Source organism: Cupressus sempervirens, chromosome 5 (genome assembly GCF_028749045.1).
Source record: "Cupressus sempervirens isolate cs-2001-9-10 chromosome 5, ASM2874904v1, whole genome shotgun sequence".
NCBI lineage: Eukaryota > Viridiplantae > Streptophyta > Pinopsida > Cupressales > Cupressaceae > Cupressus > Cupressus sempervirens.
The window spans coordinates 822775825-822799755 of record NC_143122.1 but is presented as its reverse complement, the minus strand read 5'-3'; the positions used below and the strand labels follow the sequence as shown (position 1 = coordinate 822799755).

The 23931-nt window shown below is 37.2% G+C and overlaps 1 protein-coding gene across 8 annotated transcripts in view; it reads right to left on the bottom strand.

Moving 5' to 3' along the window:
- The window catches only part of LOC149558420 (dynein axonemal assembly factor 10-like), a 200982-nt gene that overhangs the window by 33856 nt on the left and 143195 nt on the right, over positions 1–23931 (bottom strand). For 5 of the 8 annotated variants that reach the window (XM_089832665.1, XM_089832664.1, XM_089832668.1 and 2 more), the window contains 4 exons: positions 14272–14331; positions 14062–14138; positions 13766–13843; positions 13608–13664 (listed from right to left, as the gene is read on the bottom strand). In XM_089832665.1, coding sequence (XP_089688791.1) covers positions 13608–13664; positions 13766–13843; positions 14062–14138; positions 14272–14331 — 272 coding nt within the window. The remainder of the gene's footprint in view (positions 1–13607; positions 13665–13765; positions 13844–14061; positions 14139–14271; positions 14332–23931) is intronic. The other 3 variants (XM_089832671.1, XM_089832666.1, XM_089832669.1) reach the window with 1 other exon arrangement.

The following is a 23931-nucleotide window of genomic DNA, read 5'->3' as shown; positions in this document are numbered from 1 at the left end:
GCATGTTTCAAGTTAGTTTTAGACTTGCATGTTTCATATTAATTCTAGATTTTCATATCTCAAAATGGTTTTGGTTTGCATGTAAAAAAATTAAATTTTATTAGTGTAACCTGGGTGTGCGCACCCGGGTCAAAAACCCAAAGCACCTGGTACGTGTACACGCCCAGTGTGGGTGCATCACGCACCCGAGTACCCCCAGCAACAGAAATTGCATTGCCACACCTTGGCCACACCGGTTGAGCACCCGGGTGGGACACGAGACTCAAGTGCATGGCGGGTGCTCGGGTGCGGGGTTGCTCGTGGGGTGCGCTTGGTTGAATGGTGCAAAAGTTAGAAAAAAAAATATTTTTGCATTCATTTTTAGATTTGTCTTTTATGCATGCTAACCCTAATTGGGTGTAGGTCCCATGTGGTCTATTTGAAGGTTTAATAAGACCAATAGACCTCATTTTCATTTCACCATTTCATTTCATTGTTTTGGAGCAGCAAGGAGCTAAGTGAGCAAAAGAGTTTGGAGGAGTTTGTGAGAGCTTAGTGAGTGATTTTGCAAGGGATTGCAAAATCAAGAGAAGCAAGAGGAGTAAGAAGATTTGATTTGGCAAGTGTCTCTTCAAGTTCAAGGTAGGTTTTTTTTATTTCTACAATTTTTTTTTCTTTTAGAAATAAATTTTTAATTTTTAAATTTAGTATTTAGTTTTACTTTGAAGTTTCAACGTTAAATTTTTGAATGTTTCATTCTTGAATCTTGTTGATAGTAGATACTTGATAGTTCTATGATTTTTATTATCTATATTAATTTTTCCATTGTTCTTAAAATAAAAACTTAAAAATATGTTGAGACATATTTACTATTTACTATTTAGCTTCCTTTTTTATAGATATAATGTTTTTAACTATTAAATGCTAAAATTATATAGCAAAGTTTTAAGTAGGCTGAAACTAGTTTGTATAACTTAGTTTTACTTGGGCTGAAATAAATCATGATCAATATTATATTTTTTTATTTTCATTTTGTGAAATGCAGTTTTATAAATGGCATCAAGATCTAGCCAAAGTGGAGAAGACATAGAAATTAATGAGGCAAGTGCATCTAATCATGAGCTTGAGCATGAGGGCAGTGATCATGGGGCTAATCTAGATGGTCAATTTGAGGAAGAGCCTCCTTATGTTGCACTAGGGGTGCCTTCTATTGATTGCCCTTCAGAGATTTTGGCAAAGTATGCTAGGGGTCCTTATGATCCAAAGTCCCCTCTAAAACAATTTGTTGCCCTTTATCATCAGGTGGTGGCACACATAAATGGAAGTGTAATATATGTGGTGCAGAATGGTTTGGCAACATTACAAGAGTTAATTCACATCTTTTTTGGACTAGTTATGGCATGAACCCATGCATATTCTTGCCAAATCCTAAGAATGTGAAATACAAAATTGAAGTGAACAAACTATGGGGCATTTTTGATGATATTAATGTTCCAATGCCTAGATCTTTGGCTGCTAGGCAACAAATACAGGGTATACAATAGTTACAAGGGCAACAAGATACATCTACTTGTATCTTGCATCAGAGAGCAGGGACTATGTCACCTACACAGAGTTCAACAGGGGATAGCAGTAGGGGAAACAGAAAACAATTACAAGTCATAGTGGTAGGAACCCCATTGCTCATTTATTTAACATGCACGCAAGGGACCGATTAGATGATGTTGTTGGCGATTTCTTCTTTTCCAATGGCATCCCTACACATGTGGCTCGATCTCCCTATTTTGTCAGGATGATGTCCATGGCAGTGAACGAGGGAGAGCCATCATATGTGCCACACCAGGTGACCACAAGTTGAGGACCACAGTGTTAGATAGAGCCTATGACAAAGTTGGGATCTTGATGGAGCAGATGAAAGCATGTTGGATGGATTCAGGCTCCAGCATTATCATGGATGGATTGATGGACATTAGTCATTGTCCACTTATCAACATTATGGTTACATGCACCAAGGGCCGCACCCCCACTGTCCCCCCACCATCCCAAAATTGAGGCCTTTTTTCTAGCACCTAAAACTCATCCCAACATTCCCCAGCACTGCCACACCCCTGCAATGGTCTAACACTGAATTTTATCATTAATGTGGATGTCAAAACCACCATGTTAATGAAATTTGTAATTTATTAAAGTTGATTTGTTTAAAATACACTAACCATATATTTAGCTTATATTTTGTCATTATTTATTTAGATTAGGTATATGTTTTATTTAAGTATTTTTCATAAAAAATATATATAATGTTTACATTTGTAATGTTTGAAAAGTGCAAGGCAATGCTGCCATATTTCAAACATTACAATCTAAATATTTCATTTTAAATTATTTTTATTTTTATTTTGATTATTTTGAACATTCTTCATTTCAAATAATTTATGTTAATTACTAATACATTTTCTATTCTAATTATTCTATATGTTGATGTTTGATTATAAGTTTGCAAGTTATTATTTGAGCTATGGATGCCTTGAGCAGAGAATCAAACATTATTGATACTAGCCCGACTACTTCAGTGGCCTCAAATGACTTTTGAGACTAAGTTTGACAAGTTCCTACAAATAATTAAAGAGTCGTGCACAACTACAATTAAAGTCGTGGAGAACACAGCATTGTCAATTGACTATGTTGAAGAAATGGAAATAATGCAGATGAAAGATGCTGAAAATTTCCTACGTGACACATCTGTAAAAGTGGATGGGTTTCTCTCAATGATGAAATAAGTCTTTCACGATCACTATTCAAAAAAAGTCACAATACAATCCTAATCATTGAAGAATATGTCATGTATTTACACCATTATGGAGAAATGTCTTGTATATAGTTCATTCTTGTCTTCGGTTTCAGACTTTTACCTCTTCTAATTAGTTGTATGTGGAGTTGTGTTTCCCCATTGTTCTATGTTACTTTCATGAAGAAGAGAACAAGAGAAATATAATTTATTTTTTACAAAAGATGTCTTCAGTGAATGTGGCTACTAAATATGTTAATTAATAAAGAAAATTGTAACTTTGCATTGATGTCCTTCCTCATAGGCATATTTATTGATTACAATTCTTAATCATTGCAATAAAACTTGCATTAGCATTGTTAAACATTCAACAATGTACTCACATCATTATGGAGAAATATTTTTCATATAGTTGATTCTTATCTATTCTTTAACACTTTCTACATATCTAAATAGTTTTGTTGGGACTCATAATTCTCCTTTCATGAACAAGATACAAGTAAATGTTTTCCACTGTTCGAGTCATGTTTAAAACCTATATCCCAATTTTGACCATAGTTCTACTCCAACACTACACCTAAATCTCATACTTCCCATAACCACGTCCCTTATTTTAGTGTAACACTTATGCACTTATTAACCCTAAACATAACACTAAGTGTCATATAAATGAAATTATAAACCTTGGATCCTAACTCTATATGTGACTGTACTAAGCATTTAGTAAATTATATACCTAACCTTAACCCTATATTTAATTATACTACTAACTACCTAACCTTAACCCTATATTTAATTATACTACTAACTAGCAATAATATTATATTTTTAATTGGGGGTGCGGGGGGAGGGGGGGTGGCGGGGCGGGGAGAAAGAGATTAGGGGGCATCTCTAGAGGCAAGAGGGGGGTCATATTATGTTTTTGATAGAGAGATGTTTTCAATAGAGAGAGTGATTAGAGATAAGGATAGAGAAAAGCATATGATGATGAGAGAGACAAAGAGTGTGATTAGGGGGTGTATCTAGAGAGAGAGAGAGAGAGATTAGGAGTGTATTTAGAGAGTAGGGAGGGAGGGAGAGAGATAATGGGTGGGGGGGGAGAGAGAGATTAGGGGGCATCTTTAGAGGCAAGAAGGGGATCATATTATGTTTTTGATAGAGAGATGTTTTCGATAGAGAGAGTGATTAGAGATAAGGATAGAGAAAAGCATATGATGGTGAGAGAGAGAAAGAGTGTGATTAGGCAGTGTATCTAGAGATGGGAGACACTAAGAGAGAGAGAGAGAGAGATTAGGAGTGTATTTAGAGAGTAGGGAGGGAGGGAGAGACAGATAAGCGGGTGTATCTATAGATTAGGGGGAGTTAGAGGGCGAGAGAGAGAGAGAGAGAGAGAGAGAGAGAGAGATTAGTGTTGGCAAGATTGTAAAAAGTCTAAGGAACTAGATCGGTGAAGGTACTAGTGTGACCAATTATGAATAAGTTGTCATTGATGTCAAGGTGAAGACAGAACATCCACCGGTATGAAGTCGTGATCGATGAAGCATTCTGAGCACATGAGTGCAACTTCAATTGATAGGTGTGATCAGAGAAGTAAGGACAAGCCAAGCTGAGGCAGTGAAAAGAGGAATCACACTTAGATGAAATCGTGCTAAGAACATATGGAACTTGAAGGAAATTGTCAAGCAAGAAGCCAAGTTGGTATGATTGACCAATGCAAAGAAAGGATGGCGTACGTCAATAGAATGGTTGTGGAAAGAAAAGATACCCATGACTGCCACATTACAAAGCAAGTGGGTCGCACCTAACATTGCACGTAATGGTGATGGTGCTGTCACATTGAGGACAAACAAAAAAATTCAAATTTGAATTATTTCTAGTAGAGCAAGCTATCGAAGTCACAAAACATTCGTGGCTTATGTTTCTGAAAGGTACATCTGACATGAACGACGCAACACAAAGAAGAGATAAGCGTGTAATGATGATATAAAAGACTTATTTTGAAAGAACAATTTAGATTACTAATAAGAGCAAGAGCCACAAAGATGAGCTAACTATAATCTTGAGAGGAAAGGGTTGACAAAGAAGAGTTAAGAACACTATGTGAGCTGATAGTGTGCTGAGAAAAGCAACTGCGCTGATCAACTCGGTGAAGAAGTGTGCTATAGCTAGTAGAGCCAAGCACATAGCAATCGTGTTTGAGTTACAAAGCCAAGAGAGGGTAGAGCAAGGTCTAGATAGGTTCAAGTGTATTTAGTTGATCTATATCCTGCTAGATATAGTAGCTATCTTGTTTTCATCAAAATTGTTGTTGTTTTATAATCACTACAACAAGTCCAATTGAAGAAAAACTTTGATGAAGAAGTGTGCTTTAGCTAGCAGAGCCAAGCACATAGCAATCGTGTTTGAGTTACAAAGCCAAGAGAGGGTAGAGCAAGGTCTAGATAGGTTCAAGTGTATTTAGTTGATCTATATCCAGCGAGATATAGTAGCTATCTTGTTTTGATCAAAATCGTTGTTGTTTTATAATCACTACAACAAGTCTAGTTGAAGAAAAACTTTGACAAGTTCTTTGTATTCAAATCCCCTAACAAGGTGAAATATAAGTTTGTGTTCCAAAGTCCTTTAACCAAGCTTCTCTTAACTAGACAAGACACTCACAAGTCTTTACTAAATCCCTTAACTAGGGGACACTTGACAATGTCCTTGTAATCTTCTAATAGAGATAAGTTATTGACTGAGACTTCAAGAGAGTGCAAATTTTTGTGAGGTTCGTCTCACACACCGTGGTTTTCACCCTAGTCGAGTTTCCACAAGATATATACCTGTGTTATGTGATGCTATATTTGTCTTTGTTGTTGTTGCTTGATCCTGATCGGTTGAGTTATAGTCATCACTAACAACAAATCAGTGTGAGGGAAAGAAAGGAAGAAGAACTTGAAGTTACATAGAATATTTTGATTCACCCCCCATCTTAGTATATTTATCTATGTGTGGACCAATAATTAGGGGGTGTATCTAGAGAGCATGGAAGGAGAGAAAGAGTGATTAGGGGGGATATCTAGAGACTAGGGAGGGAGAGAGGGGGAGAGAGAGAGAGAGAGAGAGAGAGAGAGAGAGAGAGAGAGATTGGGGGTGTATCTAGAGAGAAGGGAGGGAGAGAGATTAGTGTGTGTATCTAGAGATTAGAGAGAGACTAGGGAGTGTATCTAGAGAGAAGGGAGGGAGAGAGATTAGGCAGTGTATCTAGAGAGAGAGAGAGAGAGAGATAGTGTGTGTATCTAGAGATTAGAGAGAGAGAGAGAGAGAGAGAGAGAGAGGGAGAAATTAGCAGGTATATCTAGAGACAGGAGCGAGAAGGTTAGGGGCATATCTAGAGAGCAGGAATGGAATGACAGTAGTTAGGGGGCATATCTAGAGAGCAAGATGGGAGGGATAGGGGTCAGAGGGAGTATCTAGAGATTGGATTGGGAGTGATCGAGAGAAAGAGAGGGTGACTAAGGGGATACTCTAGAGAGAATGGGAAGGGATTCACAATAGCACTAATCATTGGTGTTATAATAGGACTAAGCCAAATAAAAACATTAGGCTAACAATTACCCTAACACTAACCTAAAGTGTAATAATAGTACTAATGTTAGTTGTAATTGGAGCAATAACCCTTAAAAAACATTAACTTCAATAATAACATTATCCCTAGCAAACTCCTTAAAAAGAACCTAGTGATTATCATAACAAAAATGTTAGGTGTAATAATAGCACTAAAACTAACCATAGGTGTCATAATAGCACCAACCCACTTAAAGAAACCTAGCAATGAACCTAACACTAACCTTAAATGTTACAATAGCACTAGCGTTAACTGTAATAGGACAAATAACCCTAACTATAACAATAACATGAACCCTTACGAACTTATTAAATGTAACGTAGCAGTTCCCCTAATACTAACCTTAGGTGTACAAATAAATCTAACACCAATAGCAAGTGTCACAATAACTCTAATCCACATAAAAAAAAACCTAATAGTTACACTAACACTAACCTTAATTTTAATAGTACCACTAACATTAACTGTAAGAGGAGCAATAACCTAACAATTACCTTAACCATAATAATAGAACGAGTTACACTAACACTAACCTTAATTTTAACAGTAGCACTAACATTAACTGTAAGAGGAGCAGTAACCTAACAATAACCTTAACCATAATAATAGAACGAACTGCAACATTCTTAAATGTAACCTAATAACTCCACTAAGAAAACCTTAGGTGTAACAATAGCACTAGCACTAACCGTAGGTGTCGCAATAGCATCTTAAGCATTAATGTAACACTAACTATAATCTGAATAGTTGTCCAATCATAACTGTACCCCTAACCATAACTCTATATCTAACCCTAGCTTAATGACTAATTTTGGTCCTATGTCTAACCCTTCACTTATCTCATGTCTGGCCACAATCCTAATTACAACCCTAGGCATAAACCTAGCCCTACTCCTAATCATAATCTAACTCTCACCCTAACCATACTACTAAATATAACCCTTACCTCAATTGTAATTCCTACGCCTTAAATCTAACCCTGAACCCTAATCCTACTCCAAACCATAAGTCTAACCCTTAACCTACTATTAAATGTAACCCTTTCCCCAATCATAATTCCTAAGCCTTAAATCTAACCCTAACTCAATTAGTATTTCTTGGTCCTAACTATAATCTTATGCCTAACCCTCCACTTATCGTAAGTCTAAAAAGTCAAAAAGGGAAATAAGACGAAAGATGGAATGGGAATCTAAAGAGTCAATGTTTAATCATGAAAAGAGGAAGTCTCATTCATTTTCAACTATGCTTGGATTTGAGATTGATTTTCTAGATTCTATTTGGAGAACTTTGGTAAGCTTCTAGCTTTCTCTTGTTGAGGCTTGAGGATGAAAAACCTTCAAGATTTTTAGGTGGATTGTGCGTAGCACCAATTCATCATCTGTGGTGGATTCACATCAGAATTCACATGTGGGACTACACATGCTTGTATTTTCTATCTAACTTGACTATAATATTGTTTTTAAGATTGGAATTTAAGCATATCATTGTTGTATTGCTGATTTATAACACAATGACAATTCTGAAGTTGTATTCAAACTAAGTATTTTTAATGAGCATTATGGTTCATTGTTGGTTTACTCTGGTGGTTTTATTTGAAAAAATGTATGTTGTTTTCTAAAAATTATTTGTTAGCGAATTTGAGGAGAATATCCAATCGAGATACTATAGTGGTATCAGAAAATCGAACCCTGCATCCCATTGGGTATAGTCAAAGGTTCAATCAAAACATAATTGCAGATATACAAATGGGGTGATAGAGTATTTGCACTTTTGAAATTTGTATCAATAAACTTTATCAAAATCAAATACTCGCTAAAAACCTATTTTGATTTATTATCAGCAAAGAGAAATCAATTTCACTTATTATACTTGCAATGCATTTGAAGCAAAGAGCAATAGGCAATAATATTTTAATATTCCAAGATTATAATATTATAGGATTATCTTTCCAAGAGCAGTAGGCAACCTCAATGTCGGCCTTCTAGAGGCAAAAACCATAGACCTCGTTGCCCTCTCAATTGTCTCAGGATCCAACAAGCTCTCCATGAACCTTTATTGATGGAGCTTAAGTTTCTCCATACTCTCCCGCAAAGCATTCATTTTCGTGCTAAGTTCCTCATTACTCCACCAACTTCTAGAGCTGCCAGTCCTCCTATGTTTGTCCATAGCAAAAAATGTTGTTGGTCACTCCAAATGCAATAGCAAATCTGAAAATAAAATAACTTTTCTACCCCACAAGATGGCAAGAAACCGCTCTAATACCACTATAATAACCTCATTCGGTTATAACTTAAAAACACACTACAATTAAGCCTGCTGACAATTCGTCAAACACTTGGCAAGCAAAAATCATAAACCAATATCTAGATCTCCCAATGCAAATAAATATTTTCCCCAATCTATCATATAATGCAGCCTTTGAAATTTATGATAATTGCAAATATTGAAATTTATGATAATTGTAAATATTTAAATTCTGATATTTAATTCTGAAATATTAACTCCACTAATTGTGTCGATAGATGGGCAAATATATATATATATATATATATATATATATATATATATATAGATATGTTTTTCCTTTGATCATTTGTATAGCGCTTAGAATTCTTGGACTTTGAATTATAAATACTTCAAACTAAATTGATGCAAACAATTCTTGAAGGGAACTAATTACTAACAGGAGTCCAATTGGGCTATTAAATGATACAATCAAAACTGGAAATTACGTGGAAAATGTTTAAAAACCTGGAGCTGTTCCAAATGATATGATGAACATGATTTTTATAACTGAAATAAGAATTGCAGCACTCGGGAATTTATCTAGATCCAATCGCAAGCTAGAAATGCAAATTCCTTTCTTGCACATGTAGCCCCCACTAGATTCCAACCGTCCACCAATTTAATTGCAGCCTGTGTGTTAACTCATAGGTCTAGAATTTGCAAGAGAGATCACGCCCAGACGGAGGATCTTGAACGTTGTTGACAGTCCTTAATCAGACGTCCAAAACAGGATATTCTATACTCCCAATCACAGAGTGACTGTACACCAATAGCATGAATTAAGGGCACCAAGAAATGCATACTGAATAACCACTATACTGCAGAAATAACTATCAACTTCAGCAAATTAGTGGCCTCCAATTCACAGTAGACACAGAAGGAACACACTCACCAATTCTCAGAATTTAATTACTTCAATTTCACCAGAATTTCATACACTAAAACTCCAAGCCAAAACTTCTTCCAAGAAACAGTAGCAACATAATGGAAGATGCAATACATAGGAATTCAGTCTACAATACCTCAGCTGTAGGATCAATGCAATATTCAACTCCAAGGCCTTATACTTCAGCAAGGGCATAAAACCAGAAACTCAAAATTGTCACAAAGACAACGAAGGTAAATAGATAATCAAATAATCGGATGTCTTGTCCTTTACAATGAGCTCATATTTATAATCCCTTGTTGACAAAAGCTTCCCAAAAGAACTCAACTTCATAACTGTGAAAGTTTCCCAAAAGAACTCAGCTCTTGAAACTTTCCAACAAAACTCTTTTAGTAACATTTAATACTTGGTTCAGGCATATAATTAATTAAATAAATGGCCCCTTCCAATGATGACTCACCCCTTGACTTAAGTGAAATTATAAAGTTAAATTATAACTTTATAATAAGCCATTTAATGACTTAATAATAATTTGGTCACTAAAAATAAAATAACTCCCAAATACTCATCATTTGAATATGCTGTCTAAAATAGGAGTCACCCCTATTATTTCTCCCTGTGACCAAATGCACTTTCCAAAAATAGAAAGGGTCCATCTCAATCAACATCCGACTTACCACAAATAATAAGTACACAAAACTAAGCCCAAATGAAATCCAATCTGAGCCAAATGAAGACCAACCAATAGCTTACTAAATTGTGGAGAAGACAAGACCCTCCCAAACCAAGTTACAGCCTTAGAAGACCCTCTATCCACAATAATTAGCCTACGAAGATCACAATAATTGGCTAATCTCTCAAACTCTGATGCTACCAAAAATGGGGACATTACAAGAGACTTGAATGAGCACAATGAACACCTCAAGGAAGTGTTCAAGTTGCTTAAGTTAAGATGCATGACTTGCATGTGAAAAGAGATAAGTGCATGTTTGCACAAGAGGAAGTATCATTTTTGGGGCACATTGCGGGATGTGGCCAAATCCGACCAGATCCAAAGAAGCTAGTTACGATTCATGACTGGGAGGTACTTCATAATATTCATGAGGTGAGGCAATTCCTTGGTCTAGCCAACAACCACAGGAAGTTTGCAGTAGGCTATTCCAAAATAGTCAGTCCTCTCACCGAATTGCTGAAGAAGGACAAAAGTTGGAAATGGAGAGATAAGAAGCAACATGCACTTGACACTTTGAAGGAGAAGCTAACTGAGGAGCCAATCTTAGCTTTGCCAAGATATGGTGAACCATTTGGTGAAGAGGATGCATTGAACCTTGGTGAGACTTCCATGCAGGATGGAAGCATACTTGCTCAAAGTCTTTGGGAGACCATAAGCACAAGCAATGATGAAGTGGTTGCAGTTGGACAGCTTGGAGACCCTTGGGAGGAAAAAATCGGCAATCGCACCTCTAACATCCACACTGCGTGCATTCTTTTTAGACAAGTGAGAGGTGACTCAGTAAACCTATTCATTGATTTTAGAATTGAGCACCATCATTCCAACCCAATGAACATCATTATGGAGGATGCCATCCTTGATAGATGGGAGCATTGTGGATCGATTTCCTTGAGGGATTTGATGATTCTTAGACACAGTGTGAGCTTGCAAATTGGAGGATGCATGATGGCCTTGGCACTTTTGGCTAGTTGCTCGGACACCCTTGATCGGTGGAACTGGGACAATCAAGTGATACTGGATCCTTTCTGTGACAAACTTTCAAAATTGGTCAAGCTACTTTCTCATGAGTTTGTGTGCAAGTCTAGGTGGTCATTCCCCAACTTGACAAAACAACATGGTGCAGTGTACTTGGATGATGTGATGATCATTTCGAAACGAGGGTGGTCAAACCAATCCAGCCTAAGAAATGTGTTAGCATGATGTTCAACACTTTGCGCATTTTCGAGTATGGCATTGAGGACGACAATAAGGAGTCCAAGGAAGCTCAACTTGAAGTTGCAAAGGAAGGCAAGTTGGAAAATTTACCTCACAGTGCAGTTTAAGCTAGCATATCCTTGGAGCCTCATATTGCCTTGAGGCAGCTTGGTAATGATATGACACAATTTGGTATTGATTTGGTAGACACCTTTCCAGATTTCATTGGCTTCAATGATCTTCATAGAAATGATATCGTGAAGACATGGTACCATCATGGGTCCATCCATTATGTTGAAGCAGTGTACCTTGGCAGATAATTCAAGAGTTTCTAACTCGGAGATGTGCAAAGGAGGTTAAGAGATCTTTGCACATTGCACTCAAGTCATGGAGACTTGAGCTGATCATGAGAAGGCACCTTATGAACCATTTCGAGATGGGTTGGATCAATTGGCAGAGTCCACACCAAGGCAAGGTTAAATGGAAAATGGGATCGAAGAGGAGTCTGAGTTCCTTTATGGGAGGAACTCATTCATGCAGACTAAAGAATACTAGTTGATCTCCCAGTGCAAAGCAGGCCAAACAGGCATCAAGGGTGCCATCACTAGTTTAGTGGGGGAGGATGTAAAGGATTTGCACTTTGGGCTAACTGGGCTAGCTCATTTTACCTTGTCAAGGCACCACCATAGTATATTTTTTGTTCATGTGGGCCGACTAGGTCTTCACAAATTGACTGGGCACAAAGTTGTGAGATCGGCTTACATTTTTTTGAGCAAGGGTAATTTGGGTCCAATGATGGGGTTCCCACTTTCCCGTATCGGATTTGGTAGCATGCTTCACGAAGCAATGTAACTTATATTACCTTGGAGATTGTTCTTTGGAGCCAACCTAGGTAGCCATTATGGCTTTTTGATTAACGTAATGTGCAAACTTGTGTTAATTGAAGAGGCGCCTCATTTGGGATCGGCCCTATTTGGCAACGGCTAGATCTGGATACTTACCCGAGGCCATCTCTATTTAAAGAGGCCTTGCGCATTCATTTGGATATCATCGGAGCAGTAGAGCAGCAAGGAGCAGCAAAGTGTGAACGAGGAGTTGGTGACCATTTTTGGCGAACAACCTTGGCACTTAGCCGTATTGTTGCATTGCTTTGTAAACTTTGGATTCGAACCAGGGGCTCTTTCTTTGTAATAAGTCAAGAATGCCTTGGCATGGTCATTCTTTGTAATAAGTCAAGAATGCCTTGGCATGGTCATTCTTAGGGTCAATCTGTATTTTTAAATGCAGCATCCTATCCTCGTTAATGTAATTTGGTATTGCACATAATAAAGGAATCTGGGCAATTCGCCCCACCATACATTCTTGGTCCGTGTTATTGCATCTTTCAATTTTGACACCATTGCATCATGCATCACATTGCTTAACCATTTGCATATTTGGAAGGTATCTGATCTAATTGGATGTGCATTCCGCATAGGCGCATAAGAGTGGCGTAGTCTAGGATATTGCTTTGTAAGGTAACGCTTGCAAATTCTGCAAAATATAGCCTGTGCCGCATGGGTAGCTCCCAAAGCCCATGACAACAAGAGACATGCTCCAATATCTCCTAGTGAAGGACAAAAACTATCTTTAGCCAAAGAGTCAATAAAAATGAAATTAAGATAAACATTGGAACCCACTAGGAGGTAATCAGATTCAACAATATAAGTTGAAAACAAAATATTTCACTGCATAAATACAGATTACTTATCCACTACCATAATTCCAACCTTATGCCCTGCATACACAGGCATATTTAGCTGTTGAATGATATGTCTAAATCATGGTTGCTTCTGATGCACTCACCCTGAAGAAGTGGAATAAAGTTAGAACTATCCTTGGTCATATTAACTAGACACCTAACATTGTACATAAGATTTGCACAATAGTATTTCACCATCAGATTAATAGATTTGCACTCTCTGTACTTGTCAATGTCCCTACTATAATACTTCTATCACACTTCTGCATGTGTTTTCTTACAAAGACTAAAGAATAAATGTATGTTAGGCTTCAATAGAATGTTCTCACAGAAATATAACATCGATTTAAGTTGCAAATTTCATACAGGAACAAAAATGATTACAGTTTAATCTACCTTCTCTGTGATACTTGGGAATCCAGATTCTGGATGTTGAGTTTGCAGATCGAAAACCTACATTTCAGACAATAATTCCTCATTCATATTGCAAGACTGTCAACTTATAAATAGAATGCATGTACAAGATAACTGAAATTTCAAAGACATTTACATACATGAAACTCTGACTCTAAAGTTGTTGCCACACACTTGTTCATCTCCGTATCTTTGCGATCAAATTGTATGCCACATACCTTCAATCCAAAGAACACTAAACAATTTAGTTGACTATATAAGTAAATTGAAGTGGCATATGATACCAAAACAGTAATCAATTCACTTCTCGGAATGTGTCTGATCTTAGACAATAAAGCAGCATATTTCACAGTTGCTATCTTTGTCAATGGTTCCCCAGTGAACCTTCAATATCGCACATAAATGTAGTAAATGTTGAATCAAAAAATGTATTTACCCCACTCTTGAGTGTTCTATTCCATCGAACCTTTCCAGTTCTTAAATCAAACAGTTTTATATCTCCATTGTCATAGCCTGCACATAAACACACGACAATCCACCCCTTTCACTAACAGATTCATTTACCAAATCAAAATTATTTTTGACCACCTATTTATCAGTTATTGTAGTTAATCCAATAGAAAGTACAGAGGACTGTGAACTCAACCAAAAAAAATTGTAAACGAACCAGCCATAACACAGCGCTCTTCGTCATTATATGAATTACCTGCAAAAAATTGAAAAATAATTATCAACGGATGTTTCAACTCAGCTCAAATTGTCACAGAAAATGTCACGTATCATATCTTTAAATGGAATTTAAAATGACTGAGGTAGTTAAAAGGAACATATAAATAATTTTAAAAATAATATAGATACAATGAAGCAATCAATCTTTTAAAAGCATTCCTAAGATAATGAGCAGATAACGATTTAATTGATAGAAGAATAACATCATTAACACATAGAAGAAACAACTTTGGCATTGTGTCAGATATCTATTTATTTCACTACTTTGAGAATATTTGAAAACATAGAAACTGAGAGATGCATGTTGGGCTAGAGATGCATCTCGGAGATATAAGGTGAGTAGAGAAACACCTCCAAGCTTTCAGAGACTTGGATAGAATCTCCCACATTTACTACAAAAATAAGTTGAAAATTTTCCTTTTTGCTAACCAAATTAATAAATTCACATATTTATGCATACTTCACACATTAAGAAAATAAAATTGAAAAAGGAACAAATTTCTTTGTTAAAAGTTTAATCTCTAATTGAACCAAAATTTTACAAATAAAACTGCGTAAACACACAAATCTTGAAGCTTTAGCTAACTATTGTACAGCTATGACACATTCCATTTTATGATCCCCCTCACATGTTTTATTGCTCTATCAATTTGACACATAATGATGTTGATCATGGAGATTGGGTTTTTGTCCATTAAATTTCTATTAAGTAAAGTTCATTGATAAAGGGAGGAGTTGCACAAGTTGTAACACAAAGGATGACGTTGATGCCTAGGAGTCATGGTCTATGATGTGAATTTATAACAGCAATAAATTCCCATCTCGAAAGATGAATGGCAAGTTGATCCCAAGGCATCCCTTGCCAAAAAATGAAAAATTTGCGACTGTTGGAGCTTTACGTAAAGAACTCTCAAGTGCATCCTTTTGATGTGTAAACCATGAAAAACATCACTGAAGAGCATGTCTAGATAGTTGCAGAAACAATTGTTCAAAAATGACTAAGTCCAAGTCTTGAAATTTGCTCACAGTGAAAGTGCAAGACCCTTTCTATCCTTGGCTTTCAATGGCCAACTATGTGATCACATGGATTGGCGACTTTTCTAGGTACACTTGAGCTTTCCCTTCATTAAATGGATGAGATCTTTGAGGCCCTTGCTAATCAACAATCCAGGAAGCACTCAAGATTCTTAAAGTAGACAATGCCACAGTCAGCTCATTAAACTTTTCAAATTGTGTAATGTCCCCATTTTAGCAGGTTCCTATAGCCAGGATTAGTCAGTTCATTGCGAGCTGATAGTTTGATTTGAGGGTCTTTGTGGCAGACTTTCTATTTTTAGTAAGTCATTTATGGGCTTTTTGCAACTTTTAGTAGTGTAGTGGAGGCACAGGTTGTTGGCCATTATCAGAAGTTGATTCGGTAAATTATTGCTGTTCATATGATAAGTTGTTTAATGTCATTTTTTTGAATGACTTTATCATTTATTATTGTTAACAGGTTGATTAGATTTCTTACAAATTTGAACTATGAATGTCTTGTCCATTTTCAGAATATAATTATTAATAATCTCTGATCTTTATTGTTGACAGATTATGATCAGAATATATTGGTCTTGATATATTTCAATTTGATGTGAATTTAATTCAATATTTAAAAATACTGAATGTTCAAATCTGATCACAGAACTCTAGATGAGACAAACATTTTCGATTTCTATGTTCTATTGCTTGGCCGATTACAAGTGTATATATCTAATGGGAGACATGCCTTGGATGGACATGTCTCCACTTTATACAAGACATTTCTCCTCACAAATGCAAATAGTTATGCAGATTAAACCAATTTCAATCGGTGTTTGTTATTTAGTTTAAACTTAACCTCTACATAATATCGCTCATCTCCATAAGGAAATAATCAGACTTGATCTGATTGTATATATACTTATAAGCAGATTATATGATCATAACTTGATCAGTATAAGATCATGAAATGTCAATGAATAAATCTCACCGAACAGATTGACATAGTTGGATAAAATTGCAGATTTAGTGGATGACAAAATAATTAATCTGAATACTAATATATGTGTACATGTATCAATATAGGCTAAGTTATATTGGTATGTATGCATGCAAGTTATGTGCAGATCAAAATTAATATATTGCCATACAATTTATCTGAATGAAACTATTTCTTCAAAAACTGTATTATAATTTGAAAGTGTAGAAGACAAGCCTATTAAGTGAGAGGTGTATTGCAGAAGCAGAAATGCATTTTGTGTTATAAGAATGACTCCTTAGAGAAAATCGACCATCTCTTATTTCCTTATAATTTTTATGCATTTTCTTTGTTGATAAGGGTTTGGAGTTGGAGAATTGAGAGGACTGATTCCTCTTAGCTGAAGCACTTTGAGCCTTTGTAGTACATGGTGAATAGTACCTGATTTCTGAGATTAAAGTCCACAATCAAAGTCTAGAATCATGGTGCTATTGTATACCACGATTTTCTTCATTTGCAGTTAATAATTCTTTTAAATTGGGCGTTGGGAATTCCTAGCCTTCAAGACTGTGATTACTGTGATTTGAAGGTGAGTTTATGGTGCAATTTGGCATTGATAAATATCTGATATTTGCATTAGCTGGCCACATTTCTGCTATGCGTTTGGCACTGTGATTGGGCGCCTAAAACCCCAATTGACTTACTGTTTATTGGAAGCCAAGAAGGGCGTGTTCCTGTGTCACATTCTCACATCATTGGCTTGAGTATTTACTGCTACCGTTTGAGTATTACAGTTCTCGTGGTTTTCCTCCTATCAGCCACAATTTGTCTTGTGTGGAGTGAACATTGGATTTTGGGCAGCATCTATGCATTATGGGCTGCAATCCATTTAGTGTCAGTGTCGCATGTGGGTTCTTCTTTCTATCAGCTGCCAACCAACTTCTACAACAGCTACATACAGGTTCATCTATTTTATTGTAATTTCCTAAAAATTGAAGCAATAAATTGTAATACTATAATTGCAAGACAATTCTTGGTTATTGGCATTGTTGTTAGTTTGTTAATTTCCATTTTTGTTATCTTTTGAAAAATTAAAAAAATCATATATTCCAAAAACACAAAAAAAATTGCAAAAACAGAAATATATTCTTCAGCATTGACAGTGTGAGCAAGCAGGGCTCGTACAGTCGTATCAAAGTGGTTTCCTGCTAGCCTGCAAGGAATTGGGATTCAACATGGCACATAGATTCAGACATGGTATGCACTACACCCTAAAGGTAGTACTTCTCCACCTGGTGATGGAAAGACTGAGATACAGTTTGGCAGCATAGGTGACTGAGGTGGTGATGGTTCTGGAGGATCAAGTGGTACAAGTTATAGAGATGTTGGCACTAGTTTTGACATTGATACAGAGGCCAAGGAGACTTTTACAGACCTTGTCTGAAGGTTGGCATCATGTTGCCAATGTGCTGCAGTAGCTATCTGACACATTGCACTCTACAGAGGCAGGAGTAGGCAGAGAGGTACAAGGAGTAATTCTATCAATTCACATGGTTACCAAGCATATGACAGGTCTATAGTTGGTGACAGGATCAGAGCTAATGACAAGATTGATAGGACAGGATTTACTGGTGCTTATGATACCCCGCAATAGCCTACTTTTCTGAGACTTGAGGTTAACACAGTTAGTACTAAAACTGAGGTCGTACCATTTGTAGATGATGTTGTGGCTCACCGTGCAGAGTGGGATGCTCTACCGCAGGCCATCAAGCAGAATCTAAACTTTGACAGATTCCTCACACAGAAGTGGAAGCACGCTAGAGGTAGGTTTGCACCTAAGAGACAGAGGCCTAGATAGACAAACTTGCATGAAGCAGCCAGCAAGATTGACTTAGCCTCCTTTGATGGCAGTGACAAGGTTACAACACGAGCTTGGGTTCAAAAGCTCGATACATGCTTACCATTTCATCCCATGACTAAGGAGGATGCCATTAAAATTGTTGTGTTGCAACTGGATGGATAGCTCATAATTGGTGATACCATGGGCTAGTGTCTTTACATCACAATCAAATAGTTTCCTATCAGGAGTTTGTGAACAGAGTGATAGTGGTTTGATAGGAAGGATCCTGAGACTTACTTCAGAAAGTTAGCTAAATTGAGGTAAACAGGTGGCCTTGAGGCCTTTATCAGTGAGTTTCAGCAGCTATCCGTGATGGTCTATGATTTTTTTGAGAGGAGATTTATGCTAATCATTGAGGGGTTCATTGATCCACTTAGAGGATGGGTTATGTCCTTGGACAAACCTATTTTATAGGAGGAAATGAAAAAGGCTAGAAATCATTAGTCATCTATACCACGAGGCAAGTTTTCTTCGAAACCTACAACTTCATCCTATAATAGGGCAGTCCCTAAGAGAGAGTATAAATCTGATTCTAGGTGTCCTACAATAGCCCCCTTAGATCAGGAAACTTTGACTGATTTAAGGAGGAAAAATTATGTTTTTATTCTAGAGGACCTTATGATGCAAATCATAATTTCCCTATGAGGGTAAGAATAAGATGATGGAGTGGTTTTATGATGATGACAATAATTCTGATTTTTCTGGACAGCTAGCTGATTATGGATATATTACACATGGGGCTTCAAGAGATGGTGATGATAAGGTAGATGATTCTAACCTCAAGGTTGTTTACCTTTCTAGCATGAGAAAGGAAGGTGCTTTCAAGATTCATTGACTCTTGGTAGAGCAGCGTGTCATTGCACTCTTTGATACAGGTGCTACACATAACTTCATTGACTCACATTTGGTTGCCAAGAGGACGATTCAGACATAAGATTTTGAAGGACCTAGAGGATAGGTGGCTGATGGTTACACCCTTACGTGTAACAAGATGATTTCTATGCTTCCCATGAAGCTAAATAATTATTCCTTTAAGGCAGATTCCTATGTGGTAGACATGGGCAGTACTGATACAGTACTTGGCATGAACTGGTTGCATACTCTTAAGGACATTTGCATCAATACTGAGAAGATGGAGATGAGATTTGTTAAGGGTGGGAAAACGCATATTCGTAAGGCCAAATAGTAATTTGAAGCAAATTTCTTTCAAACATATGCAACATTTAGTTTAGCATGATGACATGGTTGATTGGGCAGTACAGTGTATGATGTTGCCTACGCTGGATAGTACAGATAAGCCAGCCTACCATCTTGGTATTCAGTAGTTGAGGACTAAACACTCTAAAGTGTTTAGTGATATACCACCTGGCAAGCCACCTAATAGAGGGATAAAGAACATTATTGAGTTAAAAGAGGTCCCAAAGCCCATTATGATTACTCCTTACCATCACACAAAGTTGCTTAAGGACGAGATTGAGAAGACTATACAGGAGCTTCTCGCTATGGGACACGTTAGGCCGAGTAAGTCTCATTTTGCTTCATCTGTTATTTTCCTAAAGAAGAAGGGTGGAACGCTTAGGATGTTTATAGACTACTAGATGCTAAATAAGAGGACTATAAAGAACTGATATCCTATCCCTCGGATTGATGAGCACATTGATGAGTTGCATGGGGTGTGTTACCTCTCCAAGATTGACTTGAGATCAAGGCGCCATCAAATCAGAGTCAGAGATTAGAATGTGGAGAAGAGAACACTCAGATGTCATTGTGGCCATTTTGAGTTTCTAGTCATGCCTTTGTCTTGACTAATGCCCCTGCCACATTTCAATCTACTATGAATAGGGTTTTCCATAGTTAGTTGCAGAAATTTGTGTTAGTATTTTTTGATGACATATTTATAGTAGGACTTGGGATAATCATGTAGCACATCTGGATGCAGTATTGACTATTCTTGATAGGGCTTCCTTGTATGCAAAGGGGTCTAAGCATGAATTAGGCATGACTCAGTTGTTGTATCTAGGACATATCATCAATAGAAAGGGAGGTCGCATGGATCCTAATAAAGTTCATGCTACTTTGGATCGCCCTACATTGAAGAACCTGACACAACTTATAGGGTTCATTGAATTAGTGCATTCTGCCACAGATTTGTGGCAAGGTTCTCTCGAAATGCAACTTCCAATTACTAATCTGACCTATAAAGGTGCTTTTGAGTGGACTACTCAAGCATTGGAGTTCTTTGAGAAGTTCAAGGAGATCATGCAATCATGCCTAGTTTCAACACTATCAAATTTCACGAGGTCATTTGAGTTGCACTGTGACGCCTCAGGGGAGGGCATTGGAGCAGCTCTTTCCAAAGATCACCATCCAATAGCATTTAAGAGCATGAACCTCTGGGGTCTTGAGAGATAATTCAACATTTATGATAAGGAAATGTTGGCCATTATGCATGCTTAGGTCAAGTTCAAGAAGTATTTAGTTGGCGGCGAAATTTGTATAAAAACATAACACAATAGCTTGAAGCATTTCCTTGGTCAATGGGATTGGAATGAGAGACAACAGAAGTAGGTCAATGAGTTACAGTCGTGATTTTGACATCTCCTACATTAAGGGTACTCAGAATGTAGTGGTGGATGCCCTCTCACGGAGACTCCACTTATGCGTGATTATTGAGATAGCAGAGGACAAGAGACACTTGACCAATGCTAAGTATGCCAAAGATCTCTGGTCAATTGGCATTATGGATGACAGTATAAAAGACAACTGTCATACTCTTGCAAATGAGTTTGTCATTTACATGGGGAGGATTTATCTACTCCCAAGATTAGGTGTCAGCAAGGTTATTCTTTGGGCCTTTCATGATTTACAATTGGATGGTCATCTCAAGTTTTTCAAAACCTCTAGACAAATTTGGGATAGATTCACATGAAAAGGCCTAAAGTCAATTGTGCAATGATACGTCTGAGAGTGCTTTTTTTGTTAGTAGAACAAACAGGAGCATAGTTATTTTGCAAGGTTGTTGCAGCCACTTCTCATTCTTGAGCAGAAGTGGGAGTGTGTGTCTATGGATTTCATTGTGGGTTTATTAGAAGCCCAAGGCAGAGCTTGTATTTATGTGGTGATGGTTCGCCTCACTAAATATGCTCACTTCTTTCCCATCATAGCCATTTATTCAGCTATTCAGATAATAGAGTCTCTTCCAAGCGGTGTTTAGATTGCATAGTTACCCCAAACTATAGTGAGAAACCATTATAGTCGTTTCATGGATCAATTTTGGCAGGAGTTATTTAGATTATGTGGGCAGTGTTGGCTCCGAGTACATGTTACCACCCTCAGACAGATAGTCAAACTAAGATTGTGAATAACTGGGTGGAAGGTTATTTGTTAAACTATTTTTCCTCTTAGTATCAGGCTTAGGAAGTGGATACATTTATGTGAGTGTTGCTATAATTCCACTCACCACAAATATTCATATGTCCCCGTTCAGAGCTCTATATGAGTATGATCCTCCTAGTTTCATGGCCTTCTATGCAACTATAGTAGGGTACCTAGTGCAAGTGATTTGTTACCGGATAGCCAACATATTATGAGCACACTAAGGAATAATATACAGAGGGCACAGCATTAGCAAAAGCAGTATGTTGATCAGAGGAATGCTCGTTCCTGTAAGGTGGGCAATATGGTTTATTTGATGCTACAGCCTTATAGGAAGCCTTCCGACAAGATGAGTGGAGCTAATAAGTTGAAGCCCCGTTATTATGGTCCCTTCTGCGCAGTGAGACACATGGGTGAGGTTGCTTATGAGTTGGATTTTCCAGAGGATTGCAGGGTACATAATGTGGCCCTTGTATCTCACCTCAAGAAGGCGTTAGGTAGACATGTCCTATCTTCCACCTTACCCCCACTAGATGATGAGGGAAGACTTGAGTTGATCCCTTAAGCTATTATGGATACCAGGGAGAGACAGTGGCACTAGAGGACCATCAGAGCATTTATGGTGAACTAGCAGGGATTGCCAAATGTGGATGACACTTGGGAGCCTAAGCATATACTTTAGCACCCTAGACTATGATTGTTTAGGGACAAGTAGTCTTGGGGAGGGAGGATTGTAATGTCCCTATTTTAGCAAGTTCATGTAGCCAGGATTAGTCAATTCATCATTGAGGCCCTCATAAGATGACAACTTGATTTGTTTGGCAGACTTTCTATTTTTAGTATGTCATTTTTGGGGTGATTACTATTTTCAGTAGTGCAGTAGAGGCACATCTTGTTGGCCATCATGAACAGTGGATTGGGTGATAAATTGGAGTGATATAATAAGTTGTTTAATAAGTCATTTTTCACGAATGACTATCATTTATTACGTTATAATTTGAAAGTGTAAGTGATAAGCCTCTTAAGTGAGGTGTATTGGTGAAGCTGAAATGCATTTTGTGTTAAAAATATGACTCCTTGGAGAAGATCAACTATCTTTTATTGCCTTATATTTTTTATGCATTTTCTTTTCTAATGAAGGTTTGTAGATGAAGAATTTAGAGGAGTGATTCCTCTTGGCTTAAGCACTTTGAGCGATTGTAATACATGGTAAATTGTGCCTAATTTCCGAGATTTACTTCCATAATCAAAGTCTGGAATCTTAGTGCTCTTGTTTACCAAGAATAGTTCTTCATTTGCAGCGAATTATTCTATTGAATTGAGCATTTGGAATTCCCAGCCTTCAAGACTGTGATTACTGTGATTTGGAGGTGAGTTTATACTACAATTTGGTGATGATAAATATCTGATATTTGCATTATCTGGCAGCATTTCTGCTAGGCGTTTGGCACTATGATTGGGTGCCTAAAACCACAATCAATTCATTGCTTATTGAACACCAAGAAGGGTGTGTTTTTGTATCACATTCTCACATCATTACTGTGAGTATTTCCTGTTGCCATTTGAGTATTACAACTGTCATGGCTTTGCTCCTAGCAGCCATGATTTGTCTAGTATGGAGTGGGTGTAGTGTCCCCCATCTTTTAGATCCTCAATGGAGTTTTAGCTTTTCGTTCTCCAAAAGCTAATTGGAGAGATAAGGAGAAATAGTTTAAATTAAAGTCAATAAATAAATAAATCCAAAGGTGACTTTATATTTTTTTTTATTTTTTTTCTAGAAGCAAAACTAATTATTGTATTTTGAAGAGGGAAGCTTCTAGAGAGTGCATTTTCTAGAAGCACAACTAATTATTGTATTGGAAAGGGGGAAGCTTCTAGAGAGTGCAATTAAATAATATTTTATTTCCTTCTAGAAGGGTGAAGGAAAAGAATAAATAGAGGCAAGAGCTTCATTGTTAGGCATCCGATTATTGTTAATGGCACTTGATATAAACTTGGGAGAAGAAACTAAGGGTTTCTGATTTCTGTTAACCATCGGAAAGTGTCAATTCTTCAGTGTTGCAACCATTTGAGGTGTTGAAATATCCACTGAATTTGGCATTCAGGATAGCTTCATTCTAGAGTTTTATTTGTGCTTAAACTGGAGAATACATTTATTGTTGGCTGCTACAATGCCATGAATAGTGACGTGAATAGTGTCATGAGCAGTGACATGAACAGTGTCGTGAACAGTACCCACACTACAGTACTTGGCTTGATTACAATTGCAATTTCATCTCCTTCATTGGGTGATTTGTATATCAGGT